This window comes from Mixophyes fleayi, chromosome 1, assembly GCF_038048845.1.
Source record: "Mixophyes fleayi isolate aMixFle1 chromosome 1, aMixFle1.hap1, whole genome shotgun sequence".
In the NCBI taxonomy this organism is placed as follows: Eukaryota; Metazoa; Chordata; class Amphibia; order Anura; family Limnodynastidae; genus Mixophyes; species Mixophyes fleayi.
Window position 1 is genome coordinate 366,859,695 of NC_134402.1, and position 15,122 is coordinate 366,874,816.

Below are 15,122 nucleotides of genomic sequence, written 5' to 3' on the forward strand. Positions count from 1 at the left end.
TTTTGTAACGATTTCACAAACGAATGAAAGTGCAGATGAACATACCGATTCATGTGTACAGATACACAATTTACCTTCAGATCTGTGACTTTCATCTCTTATAACCATCTGCTGAAAAGACTGACTGTACACTACTGATATCTGCCTATGCTGCTGGACGTGACTGCCACATTTGCCTAACAACGTTGATTGTGATTTTTAGGAAACTAAATCAACAGATGCTATGTGTTTATTGCAGAGGTTTCTACTAATCTTAAGGCATCCTGTTAGTGTGATCATTGACCTGATTTCCACCATTCTCCATATTCATATAACCTCAATAACGATCCTCTCAATTTCACCATCACTGTGCACAGATCGAGCAGCTCCGTATGTGAGAAGTTTACAGTATGCATTTTCTTCAGGCACCACATCCCAATGTGTACACTTCAGTAGTTGTAATGTTTGGTATAAAGGGAAATAGAAGTTTTAATCTGAGAATAAATCCTGCATAGAAACAGAATATTATATGCATGCTCATTCCATAAAAACACAATGAAGATAATCTATAAAGCAGCACACCAACGCCTTCTATAGGTTCTGATTGGCACAATGTAGTGACACAGACAGGGAATGCCACTCTGTATCAATTGAGTTTACTGGAAAGTTTAGATACATGTGTTTTATTTTTAATTCTGGAAAAAACAGCAACCAAACATTTAATCATAACATACATACAAAAATAACCAGTGTCCTTACTTTCACATGAAGCAACATACATATTTCTTCTGTTGGTAATCCCTTATCCATTCCGCTCTGCCAGCTATTATTCCAGTGGTCATTAGGAGTGTTTTAGGTCATCTAATTAGCACTTATTCATCAGACATGCTATATTTACAGCTTAGTCTCTGTTTGTAACCCATTTGCTTCAAAGTCATACTTGTGTAGTTGATTTTCAATGACGTATACGGAGCTCTCTCTTTTTTTTTTCTTCTTTTTCATAAACACAGATAACTGGTAGAGAAGAGCACCTAGAACAAATTAGAGGGATATAAAATACCAGCTTATCAATGTGCTTCCGTAATATTGAAACAATGGCATCTAATTTCAGTAAATACATTCTGCCATAGGACTTGTTATGGCTAATGACTCTGCCTTATAAGTATTCAACATCTGTCTGAGCTCAGTTGTGATCGCTGTTACCATCTTTGGCTGCTGGACCCTCTGCACCCAACTGTCAGGATCCTCCTGGACCTTGTCGTGTCAGGGTGGCAAAATCTGCCTAATCCATTAACACCAGCCAGGGGGCGGTAAAGTATCCTTCACCTCTTCCATTGCCCTACCTAACTTGGAACAATTGTTACTTTCTACTCTCTCATTTCCTACCCTAGCTAACACACATTCATTCACATCTCTCCATCATGCACCTACTCAATTTACAGTCTCTTCTGTTTGCAGTCATCATACTACTCTCTAAACTCCTTTTCTTTCTCTATCATTCTATTCCTCCCTGATTAGGATTTCCCCTTCACTACTTCCCTCCTCACTAGTGTGTACACAGGATCTGTTTTGTCTCCTGCACCTTACACACTCACCAGCCTACATAAACAGAAATAAACACACCCACAAATCCTCCTCTTTCTCACCCTGCTCCTTCTCGTGGCTGCTGGTGATATTGCGCCTAACCCTGGGTCCCATACAATCCCTATCATCTGCTTATGCTCCTCCCCAAACCTTTCCATCCATCCTGTACTTCATATTCCGCCAACCTTATCCACATATCTCCACTACCCTCTCTTCCCTTCTCCTGTGCACTATGGAATGCCAGATCTATTTGTAACAAACTTACAGGCATCCATAATCTATTCATTTCTAAATCCCTCAACCTCCTTCCCGTTACAGACACTTGGCTCACCTCCTCTGACACTACATTCCCTGCAGCTCTCTCATATGGGGGACTCTCCCTCAGCCACACTCCCAGACCCGGAAACAGACAAGATGGTGGAGTAGGTACTCTTTCCAAGCTGCACCTTCCAAAGTATACCCTCTGAACCCTCCCTCTCATTCTCTTCCTTTGAAATCCACACTATCCGTCTATTTTATTCTCTTGTGTTGCTGTCATTTATTACTCTCCAGGTCCAATTTAATTCCTTGACAACTTTGCGGCCTGGCTCACTCTTTTCCTATCCTTTCACCTGCCTACTCTCATATTAGGTGATTTCAATTGATAAACCCACTGTCTTTTCTGACAGTCTTCCTCTTACTTCCTCATTTGGTCTCTCCCAGTGGACCTCATCTCCCATCCACTATGATGGGCACTCCTTTGACCTCGTCTTCTCCCGCTACTGCTCCATCTCTAGTGTCTCTAATTTAGCCTTCCCACTCTCCGACCACAACCTCCTTTCCTTCAGCCTCACCTTAGCTAATGCCCTTTTCCCTGCACCCAAACACACATGTGCATAACGAAACCTAAGTTTCCCCAATCCACTTATCAGTTTCACTAAAACAACTATTTTCTCCAATGACTGCACTGTCCTGTCCTAATCAGGCTGCCTCTTTCTATGACAAAACACTCACTTCAGCCCTAGACAATGCAGCTCCAGCTACTGCATATAGTCTCCGGCGATCCAAACCCCAGCCATGGCCACACCATACAGACCCGGTACCTGCAAATGTGCTCTCGCTCTGTAGAGCGACACTGGAGGAAATCTCGTTCCTATCCTGATTTCCGCCACTATAAATCATCCTCTCGACCCTATTTCCTCCCAACTACTCCGCTCCCTCTCTTCCACAGCATGCCCACCTCTTCAACCTGTCTCTCCACTGGCACATTTCCATCCTCCTTTAAAAACGTTCACTCATCTCACCTATTCTAGAGAAACAATGTCTCGATCCAGCCTCTCTCTCCAACTACCGCCCTATTTATCTCCTCCTCTTTGCCTCCAAACTACTTGAGCGATTAGTGTACAAACGCCTGTCTCACTTCCTCTCCTCTCACTCCATTCTCAGCTCTCTGCAATCAGGCTTCCGACCCAACATTCCACTAAAACTGCTCTCACAAAATTGACCAATTATCTACTTGCTGCAAAATCTGGTAATTTCTCCACACTCATTCTCCTGGACCTCTCTGCTGCTTTTGATACTGTTGATCACCCTCTTCTTCTACACACCCTCACTCCATTGGCCTTCGTTACACAGTTCTTTCCTGGTTCACTTCCTACTTATCGAACCGCTCCTTTAGTGTTTCTACCTCTGGCACATCCTCCACTCCCATTATCTGTTTTTGGCCCTTTACTTTTTTCATTGTATACCTCTTCTCTTGGGGCACTAATTAGCTCATTTGGCCTCCAATACCATCTCTACACCGATGACACTCAAATCTATATCTCTTCCCCTGACCTCCTTCTGTGCTATCTTGTGTAACCAACTGTCTTTCTGCCATCTCCACATGGATGTCCCAATAACCTGAAGCTCAATATATCCAAAACAGAGCTTATTATCTTCCCTCCTACCAGAGTCACCACCTGCACGCAAATCTCGATTACTGTCAATAACACCAAAATTTCCTCAATCTCCCAAGCCTACTGCCTTGGTGTCACACTGGACTCCGCCCTGCTTTATTCCTCACATCCAGACTCTCTCCTAGTCCTGTCGACTCCACCTTAAACATTGCCACAATACACCCTTTTCTTATACAACATGCTACCAAACTGCTTATCCATTTTCTCACCATCTCCCGTCTTGGCTACTGCAACCTCCTGCTATCTGGCATTCCCAACACCCATATAGTCACACTTCGATCCATCCTAAATGCTGCTGCAAGACTGATCTTCCTCTCTCAACGCTCCACATCTGCTGCACCACTTTGCAAATGCCTAGACTGGCTCCCTGTGTCCTCCAGAATCAAACTCGGATTACTCACCCTTACCTACAAAGCCCTCAACAAAACTACCCGAGCATACATCTCAAATCTCATATCAAAATATCTCCCTCCCACCCACTTAGATCTACTTCTGACCTGCGCCTTGTCTCGTCTCTGGTAACCACTTCTCACTCCCACCTACAAGACTTCTCCTGTGCTGCTCCTCACTTATGTAATTCCTTACCACGCTTAATCAGACTTTCCCACAGCCTTCAAATCTTTAGAAGTTCTTTGAAAACCCATCTCTTTTTTAGAGGTGACCTTATCCTTGATAACACTATTCACACTAATGCACCCTCACAACTATCCCAATCTCCACTCAATCACATTTAGTCCTCTTGTTTCAGCTGTTCCCTCTTCCACTTAGAATGTAAGCTCTCCAATGAGCAGGGTCCTTCATACCCTTTGTTTTCATGTCTGCATTTATTTTATCTACCGTATATGTCCCTGTTTTATGTATGTCCTGTTTTCCCTACTGTACGGCCCTGCGGAACTCTTTGGCACTTTACAAAGCTACGATAATAATAATAATAATATAGTATTCTTCCATTTTTTCCCAACACGGAGCACCCATGTGTTATCTAGTGGTTACATATGAAGAAGGGAACTTGAGTGGGGTCACGGAGAACCACTGCAAGGGGTCTGTTTTATGTGAGTGAAGCCAATATGGGTGCTGTGGGGAACCTCCAATGAAGCAGCAGGAAGCCTACCGTCACCATCCATCCATGAGCCTCGTTCCAGTGAAGAGCAGGCAGGATGTGCTATGACTACTTCATTCAATATTAAGGTGTGCTTATTAAAATGGTTATAGTTCTGCTCCACATTGGTAACAAATCCATGACAGGAATTAGGGTTAAGCACCATTCATCAAATATATTACTTCTGGAGGGTCACAAGTTGTAGCAGAAATGTTTATGTCATTGCATTAATTTACAATTCTTTCTACGGGGTATATTTAGTAAACTGCGGGTTTGAAACAGTGGAGATGTTGCCTATAGCAACCAATCAGATTCTAGCTGTCATTTTGTAGAATGTACTAAATAAATGATAACTAGAATCTGATTGGTTGCTACTGACAACATACACTGTGTGCGGTTGTTTTTCTCCCCCTATCCTTGTGCAGAGCATTTCTCTTTTGATTTATTACTGACAACATCTCCACTTTTTTAAACCCGCAGTTTACTAAATGTACCCCAGAGTGTTATATCTTGTGAACAGAATATCCTACCTTCCTCTGTGTCTGAGATACTAGAGCCCTTCTAACTAAAATTGTTGCCTGGTTATTGCACAGCTATCCTTGAATGCCAATGGAAACCCTGTTTTCTGAGCACTTGGGGGCGTCTACCTCAACCCTCCGACATCATATTGAAGATTGGGCAGCAGATCCGTTTAGAGATACACTACACAGATAAATGCTACATACGTCGCTATTGTTGTTAAGGTATACCTTAACAATAGCTAAGTATGTAGTATTTTATGGGCTTGTAGGCATCAATAAATATGTTATCATTGTTTCATAGACCGTTCTGTAAAATAATTGCTACTTACTCAATAAAATAGTGATGAAGACAGCTCCCACGACGATGGCCAGGACTTCTGCATCTGTCATGCCAGTGGGGCGAATACACACAGCCTTGTCCGTCTCCATTGCTGCAGTTGTGACATTAAGTGTAACTGACGACTTTGCAGTAGAGGATGGGTTTGCAGAAGAATTTGTATGGTTAGTTAATTCAGGCCCAGTGACCCTTCCTGTGCCAGGGCTAACATCTGGGGAGTCTATAGCAGTACTCTGGCCTACTGTAATCCATGAAGTGTCCGGGATCTCAGTTGAAAATATGTCTCCGCTTGGAGTGGCTGCAGAATGGATTTTGGTTACAGTGGATGTTAAGTTATAAGAAGTCTCTTCTGAGTTCGTAACTATGTTAGATGCAATCAGTGATGACGTCTCTTTTCTTAAACCGTTCTCCAATCCACTGGTATCGGTAGGGAGATTCCCATAAGTCCTGCCGTCATAAGGTTCTGTTAGTGTGGCCCTGTGAGTGGTAGGTCCACCGGCCAGTAACAACAGTATACCGGCGGCAGCAGTGTTCAGAGGAAGGAAACCAACACCAATGGCAGTCAGGACGGCTGAAAATGAAAGATCATAGTAAATTATTGATGTTACTGAAACATTCTACACTCCTATATCATCCACTAGACCAGTGATGGACAAGAGGCAGCCCTCGGCCCTCGAGCCATCGCTTGCAACCCCCAGCTCCTTCCTGATTTATCGTCAGATTTGTTTGTTATAGCTTGTAACCCTTGTATAAAATACCTGCTGATATCTCATTACAGATAGGTGTCTCTTTCTTAGACTACGTACGGTTGTTTTACATAACAGATTGCAGGTTAGAGGGTTGCCCATGAGGTTGCATTAGGTTGCCGGTCACTACAATAGGAAAATACTGAGCACTATTATGGAAATTATTTAATTAGGTTATAGAAAGCCACCAATAAAGTCCAGCTGTCACTTAGATAAAGTGGAGCAGTCATGTTTTGTGGTTGACAGGTGCAGATTAATGCTGGGGCAGTGGCTGATTATAATAAGTGTCTTTTGGGCACTGTAGTTTTAATTAATTCCTGGTTGAGGGCGATTTAACTGTAAACCAGGCTCCATGCTGCCCATAAGTTTGCAATTGGTAAATTCATTTGGCTATTGGAACATTTCCCTGTGACACTGGCATGCATGTATGACATGTATCTGTTCCTGGTACACTTACGGCAGCACATATAGCGCTCCCTCCTATGCCGTGGTTAACGTCAGCGTTCTGTATGTCCCATGAATTCCATGCACACAATCCGCATGCATATGCTTTAAAATGTATTGCATTGTAAGCACATTTGATGCAATCAATGATATGGGAAAACAGGTGTACCTCATAACCTGGGCACAATATATCGCAAAGATACAAGTTACATTTTGAAGTGTATTTCAATAAATTGTGAAGACTTGGATAAATCTCCGGATATTAAACTGTGTTCAGATAATGAAAATACTTTTCAAGGAATCCTTGATATGCTAGCCTGAGGCCAAAGTTATATCTACGACAGATCTCCATCTAAAGTACTAAGATCTGTTATATTTAGTGTTGAAGGAAAGAGGGATATATTTAAATACTTCATCTTTGTAAAGGTGTAAATATTTATTATACAGAAAGTGAAGTATGAGGCATAACAAAATACAAAGAAATGAAAGCTGAGGGGGTGAGTGAGGGGTCAGGGCTATGGCACATGGGAGAGGAAATAGTTCCCTAGTTTTGTTTCACCTACAGGTTCAGTTTTGCCAAGTCTTGTCAGACATTGGTTCAGCGCCATCTTATTATTCAGTTGTTTGTATTACTTGTCCTCTCCCCAAGGAATAAATATTTAAAAATGAATTTAATTCTGACTGAGGCCAGAGAAAAACCATTGTCAAAAATTTACCCTAGTCTCTCTCTCTCTCTCTATGTGTGTGCAAGTTAGGGAATTTAGACTGTAAGCTCCAATGGGGCAGGGACTGATGCGAGTGAGTTCTCTGTACAGCGCTGCGGAATCAGTGACGCTATATAAATAAATGGTGATTATGATGATTGTTGTAGTAGTGAGGAGGGAAAGTGAGTACTCCTCCCTACACCCAGAAAGAAATATCTCACTCAATGGTTATCCCTCATGTCTTGATGCCTTTTCAATCACTATGGGTCATTTACAGCTATATCTGTAAAGCCACAAGTGCATCTACTTGGCACCATGCTTGGTCTTTAGGAACCACCACTGTGCCTTGGTTTGGGTCAGATGATGCTTCAGATAACGCACAGAGCAGTAACCATATAAACAGTACAACTCCAACCCACTGCTGATTTATCTGCTTTATTCATTTAAGGCTGTTCAATTTTTCTCCAACATACAGCTTCGTTTAAATACATGTACGTCTTAAATGAATCATGAGAGTAAAGGGCTGACATGATCACATATTATTTTGTGCGTTTTAAAGTTTTTATTGTATTGGTAGAAGTGCAACTGAAAGGTACAAAGTATGTTCCAATATAAGTTTAGCCATCAGGTCTGATCTTCAGGACATTAGAGGTGGAGGACAATTCAAGTTCGTTTGTGGGGAGAAAAAGGATGTGCTCCCTTCTACAACGCAGATAACCCCCCCCTCTAAATATGCATCATTCATCTCACATTATTCTGTCCCAGAAATTAAAGAGAATTTCAATGCAAAACTACCTGCGCTCGTACATCTAATCTGAATTTAGAAAGGAAGATCTTCAATCAACCCAACTCATCCAATTGGCTGATGCAATATTTTGCATTTCTGTTGATGCCACCATGATGGTCTGCAAATCTGTCCATTTCGCCAAAACAAATAAGGGGAGGGGCGATCACTACAGGTGCACATACAATAGGATCCCCTGCAATCCTCTGCCAGACAGCTAAAAGTCCTGAATTTAAACCTCCCTGTAAAATAGTCCTAAAAGCAGATGTTTTAGTTGCAAATATATGTGTGAGCCATCCACCACCTACAAGGTGCGTCTGCTCTAACTAATCAATAGGAATACCAATGTGGGGGGTCACACATACATTTTACATTGAGAGGGAAACCCTACCCTCCATACAGGTAATATAACCCATGGGAGACCCAGATCTACTCTAAGGCACATTCTACCGGTTATTCCCTAAATAGCACTGTAAAAGAAAGAAAGAGGAAGCTGCTCAATCAATTTATACCATAATTAGAATACAACAATAATTGTAACATGTAAGTGGGGCTTCTTTACTGAGACTATGTATAACGAAATATGGTTGGAAAATGTATAGGAAAACAAAAATAACTTTTCCTGGCAATTTGTACTACTTTTTGTCAGCTCTCTTTTTGTGACTATCCTCCTTCCATGCTTATTTAACCCCACATTTATAAAACCAGAATGTGTGCTTTATTATCCTTACCCTGGGATATGAAACAAAGCTTCCCCCTGAATAATTGTAAAGAGCATAGATCTGTGTCGTATTGCCAGCAATAGAAAAAAAACAACTCTACTAGTTATATAAAATCATGGCTGAAAAGCACAGAAAGAAACTATAAGGAAAACGGAATGTGTTTACTAAACGCAGGTCGGTGTCTAGACGTAATTAAAGACATCTGAATGTTGGAAATACCTATCAGGACTTAAAACCACTAATTATTTCAGAATATTTCCATTGGATCCACAGATCCATCCTTCATGCTTCCAACTCTTTGGCATTAGACAGTGTTCTTCTATTGTAATCCAGTATTTACTAGTCGTTTCCAAATTAAAAAGAGAACATCTCTCTATATTCGAAAAATACACTTGGCATGTGTACTGTAGTCATAACACCAGAAAGGCAGGTGCCCCCTTATTGTGGTCATCATGCAGGAACATAGTCCTGTATTATTGGGGAAGAGTTTGTAGAGGAAGTGACACTAGTGTGAGAGTTCTACAAGCAGTGATGCATATAACGCATCAGTGTTTATTACACAGGTTTCTGCTTCAGGAAAGTATGCGATGCGTGACCTCCAGGAGACACTGGTAGTTATCCAGTCACAGGCTGGGTTAATGTGTGAGATAAAGGGAAAATGATGATTGTGCAACTAATGTGGCACAGGTCTGAGCTCTGCAAAACTCAGCTGGTGTGGTGTTCTCCATTGGTAGGTTGTATAATCAGCGAGTCACGTGCTATAGACACATGTAAACCTGCTAAATGTTATTTCCACTTAAGCACTAAAATATAAGTGCAAAATGCATGTGCCAGGAATCTGTATATTTCCATTACTAAGTATACATAAAGACTCTCAGCCACTATGTGTACTCTGACATAACCGCACAATACAGACATCTTATCAGTCAAAAACATGGTTTCTCTAATTGTACAATTCACTGTGGTGTTGTTTTATATGTACAGTGTTATACATACATGTTCATGTGTCTTCAGCAAAATAGCAGTCATAAAACTGTTTTCTCTAAAGACAAAGGGAGTAACAACACCAATGATATGGAATGTTCACAAACTGCCTCAAACAAAAGGTAAAATGTACAGTGAAGTTGATTTATTAATATTACAAACAACTGATATATATATATATATATATATATATATATACACACACACACACACACACATACATACATACATACATACACTGTATCAACCTGCAGTTTGAAATCATTGACCCCTATATCAAGCACATCCACAATACACATAGCAGGTTGTGCAGGTACTACAGAGCCGAGTGCGAGTCTCCTTACAGTGTGGCTTAGTGGTTGGCACTTCTGCCTCAGCACTGAGGCCATGAGTTTGATTCCTGACATTGGCCTTCTATGTGTGGAGTTTGTATGTTCTCCCCGTGTTTGCGTGGGTTTCCTCCCACACTTCAAAAACATACTGGCAGGTTAATTGGCTGCTATTAAATTGACCTTAGTCTCTCTCTGTCTGTGTGTGTGTATGTTAGGGAATTTAGACTGTAAGCTCCAATGGGGCAGGGACTGATGTGAGTGAGTTCTCTGTACAGCGCTGCAGAATTAGTGGCGCTATATAACTAGCTGATGATGATGTTCCTGTAACCTAACTGTGCATAGAGTACAATGTAATTCAGTGAGATCTGGCTGCTGAAGAGACACTGATTTTAGACATATAGGGTCTTATGCTGAGTTGGACACATGCACAAAGTTATATAGTGTATTTGCACCAGCCCCCAGGTGCAACCCGCAGGACATATGGTTACCGGCAGGCGTTTATGTGTCTACGTAAGGGTCTGTCACAGTTGACGTATATATGACATTACTGTACTCTGCGTTGGCATGCCCATTCCATGTTCTACCTCTCCAAGTGTAAGGAGTCAGTCCAATAGGAACACTAACAGGTACACTAATGCGAGCAATTAGCGATGTGTATATTATGGTTTATAGGTGTACTAGTGGTGAGGTACAGTTACTAAGTACACTGACACCTACAAACAGATAAGCAATCAAACAGTAGTCTACACTCTCTGAACTTTCTTTGCCTTTTGTTTATTTGTTCTTCACCTGTACTTGGAGATTGTAGGATTCCAAATCAACATTGTAAAAACATTTGTAATTGGTCATGCTGAACAAGGCCAGTTTAATATAACATGTAAATAGTACACCTGACTGCTGGGAAAAAGCTGTTGTTTACATTGAAACATTCTAAAGAATTACTGCCCCTTTCCCCATGGTCCTTGTTAAGCATTAACCGCTAATGGTTCTGGGACGGGATGACCAGTTAATTGCCACTTGCAACTAGTCACGTACCTATAGTTCTATGGTCAAGTGAATAAAATCCCTAATATGAGCTAAATTATGATGTTTAGGTTGACAAGGGAGATAGATTGGCCCACTAATTTAAACAAAGCAATAATACATTTGTCTGAGCTTGTCTAAGGATAATATCTGATTATCTCAAGTTAGCTGTAATTATATGGTAGAGGGATAAAACAAGCAGTAATATAGTAAAGATCTGTTTCAAATAAACTCTGATCTTTAATTATAGTAAAGGTAATTTTCTGAAAAAAAAACCTAGTGTTAAGTAGATAAAGGTGAGGTTCTCTTTTTCATGAGTATTCATTTCTCAGTGATAACTGCCAGGAGTCAGACTTGCAATATAAAAGCTCCTAATTCTATTTATAAATACAAATCTTCATAGCGCATGTTCTTTGCACACAGGTTATGCCCATACACTGTATTTGGAAGATAAAATGTATACTATGTACAAACAGGGAATATGTCTTATTTTTTTTAGTACAATTAAAATGTAACTGTGGTGAATGGTGCTTTTTAAAGGTTGGAAGCAAATTTCACTTGCTGTTTATGTATAGGTAATACATTGTTTATGCACCAAGGGAGCATGTCTCTGTCTGTGTGTATGTTAGAGAATTTACACTGTAAGCTCCAATGGGGCAGAGACTGATGTGAGTGAGTTCTCTGTACAGCGCTGCGGAATAAGTGGTGCTATATAAATAGATGATGATGATGATGAAGGGAGCAGGTCTGCCATGGTACCTAGGTAAGCTTGTAATTTGTAACCACTCATGAATGTCGGGCAGGGATTATAGAATTACTAAACATAGATGTAGGGATAGTCAGATTTCTGGCTCCATAGCTAGCTCCAATACCTGGAGTTCTGTAACTGTTCCGCTTCCTGATCAAAATGTTGACATTTAAATATAAAATGTGACTACTATTTATATCCAAATATACCACATTGAATTACAAAGGGGGCTACAACTAAAAAAAGCTGCCTTAGAGCAGTTCCATATCTGGAGCTGAGAGTTTTTATCTGACTCTGGAGCCAGAGCAAGGGTGATGGAGCCAGTCTGGAGAGCAGCTGACAATCCTGCTTGCAGCTCACCAACACTGCATTGAAGTTTTTTTTTTTATTATTAATTATTATTATTATTGTTAAGATTCAATATTTGAAACCATGATTATAAGCAGCTTATTTTATCTGAGTTGTTTCTATTTCCGGAGGTCCATTCACATAAATAACATCCAAGTGTTAAGACACAATCTGTGCTCCCTGCCTCTGAAGTCTGTTGCAGCAGTGTCACAGTTGGGGGAGGATTAATGACAATGCTGTAAGGCTGCATATGGTGTGTCTGCATCTGCCTGTGCTGATCTGTGACCTCTTCATTATTTTTGTTAGGACAAATGGAATGAATAAGAGCTGCAGCTACAATTAGGACTGTTATTTACTCTATGTCGCTTATTTTTCTTTTCTCAAACATTCTACATAAGCACATCAAAAATGTCTTTGCTCAACTTAGACTTGCTGCAAACACTTTTGCATAGGTCTTTAGACTTAAATATAAACTAGCCAGTGAAAGCATCTGAGCTACTTTTTTTTAAAGCATCAATATATTGTTTGGGGTGGTAAACGTTACCTTCTGTAACGAGCCCATGTGATAGAAAGATAGAAGATTTCCACCCATGGATAAATGGTTAAAAAGAAAACCAAAAGCAATTACTGTTTGTACCAAAAATAAATTTCCAGTTAATGCATGTGGTTCCACAGTAATGTCCGGTCTAACCAACAACAAAATATAATATATATATATATATATATATATATATATATATATATATATATATATACACACACACATACTACATCTTTTCATTCTTTATAATTGGGTAGGTAAACCGTTGTGCTGTAAATAGACTATCCTATATAACAACCTCAGCAGCTTGCTGTTAGTAAATGTACTGAACACAGAAGACTCACCTGCCAACAGTAGAACTCCTGGCCCACATTTGCTTTTCATTTCCACATTGGGTTTGTTTGCAATAGCAGCATCTCAGGAAGGATATGTATATATTACAAGGCAATAGCCAGTCCTCTTACCTTCTGCTGCCTCCACATCTAGTAAAAGGTAACCTACAAATGAATGGGTCTAGCCTCTGCTTTGCTGCACCTCCCACATTGAAGGCTGAACTTTTTTTTTTTTTGGGAGAGGGGAATGTGCTTTCTTTGTTGGGGGGAAGAAAAACCCTCTTTAATCACTTACCCAGCTGTGTGTAAATAAACAGATAATGCAGACTGACTGACTGCATTAGAAGGATTTTTTTTGTTTATTATAGAAAGCAACAAAATAAAAATATACCAAATGTTTCCTAATATTTGTGCTGTGCATACATCATCTGCCATTGTTTATATTGTAGATATATACATTTATATTATGATTCTAAGCTCTTCCTTTGATTCATGTTGTCTGATAGTTTGAAACAACTCCCTTACTTTGCCCTTGCCATGTAATTATAATCATTATCATCTATTTATATGGCGCCACTAAGTCCGCAGCGCTGCACAGAGAACTCACTCACATCAATGTACATTATTATAAAGTGTTTTTTTTCTTAAAGTTAGCCGATATGTTTTTAGAACCTGTTTATTTAGCGTTTCACCTGTAGGAATATTTCAATAGTATTTTAAGCCTGTTGTGCCTATTGTGCCTGGGTGCGATCCTGACAGACTGTGGATGAATGAGTGCAAAGCAAAAGTCTAAATTATGTTTTGTATTTATATAATTCCTTTCTCCCAATAGGAGTCAACACTTTACATTGCTGCAGAGGGTGAGACAGCCACCTTGGGCTCACTCAGCTGCTAATTATTTACTATTCATTTGGATGTCTTGAATTTATTGTATGTAGACATACTTCAAGTTGTCCTTTTTGTAGAAGTCTTATACAAAAGGTACACTCCATGTAGCACATGCTGTTAAACTGTATTTTCAGAATTCCCTCATTTCCTTGGACCAGTAATATGATGAATGATCACTACCTACCAGGAGATGTAGTCGGAGTCTATCAGAAGTGAATGTAGATATGTGGACCTATGCAGCCATCACAGCATGTGTTGGAGGTATTAAAGCATTTTGGGTGAGTCTCACAGACTCCCAGGAGAGTATGGCAATCTCTCGCATTGGGCAGAATTTGGTCCGAATCGCAGTGTTTGGCCCCATGACGCCATTTTTGGAGCCCCGCCCCCTGCACGCCCACCTTCCCTCGGCATCTCCCGGATCATACTTGCCAAAAGTTGGCAAGTATGATATTAAAGTGAGAGAGGCCAGTACTACTACCTGACTAACCTGAGAAGTATTTTCTACCATTGAAATGTAAATATGCACAATGTAAATATGCACTTCCCAGACACCAGTTTTGAGATATTGTTATTATTTTAGCCCCATATTTGCAGACAGGGGTTTCACAAGTCCTTGCACAATATTCCCTGATATGGTTGATGATATTCTGGATATGTTTTATTAGTACATCTGACAAGTAGACCCCATGTGTAGAGTTTTAGCAACTAAAACATGGAGGTATAGAACTTACTGCTCCTGCTTTACTTTGAATTTTCTCTAGCACCCAACTTATTGGAAAAATAATCACTCATGTTGTGGATTATGCTATAGAGCAGGGTTTCCCAAACCCAGTCCTCAGGGCTCCCTAACAGTGCAGGTTTTCTGGATCACATGTGACATAATTAGGACCACCTGTGGATCTGTTACAATGTGTCAGTCAGTAATGAATACACCTGTGCTCCAGCAAGGAGATATGGAAAACCTGCACTGTTAGGGAGCCCTGAGGACTGGGTTTGGGAAACCCTGCTATAGAGGCTTAAGTGCAATATTTTGGACACAATTGCACCAATGTCCTCCATGGATATTGGC

At 40.5% G+C, this 15,122-nt stretch overlaps 1 protein-coding gene across 1 annotated transcript; it reads right to left on the reverse strand.

The window, feature by feature from the left end:
* Positions 1-549: 549 nt before the first annotated feature.
* On the reverse strand, positions 550-13,388 carry LOC142108949 (uncharacterized). Its single transcript, XM_075192923.1, has 3 exons — positions 13,178-13,388; positions 5,450-6,028; positions 550-1,010 (listed from the first exon to the last, which is right to left on the reverse strand). Exons 1-3 carry the CDS (start codon positions 13,215-13,217, stop codon positions 874-876), a joined length of 756 nt encoding a protein of 251 aa, XP_075049024.1. The 5' UTR covers positions 13,218-13,388; the 3' UTR covers positions 550-873.
* Positions 13,389-15,122: the final 1,734 nt, after the last annotated feature.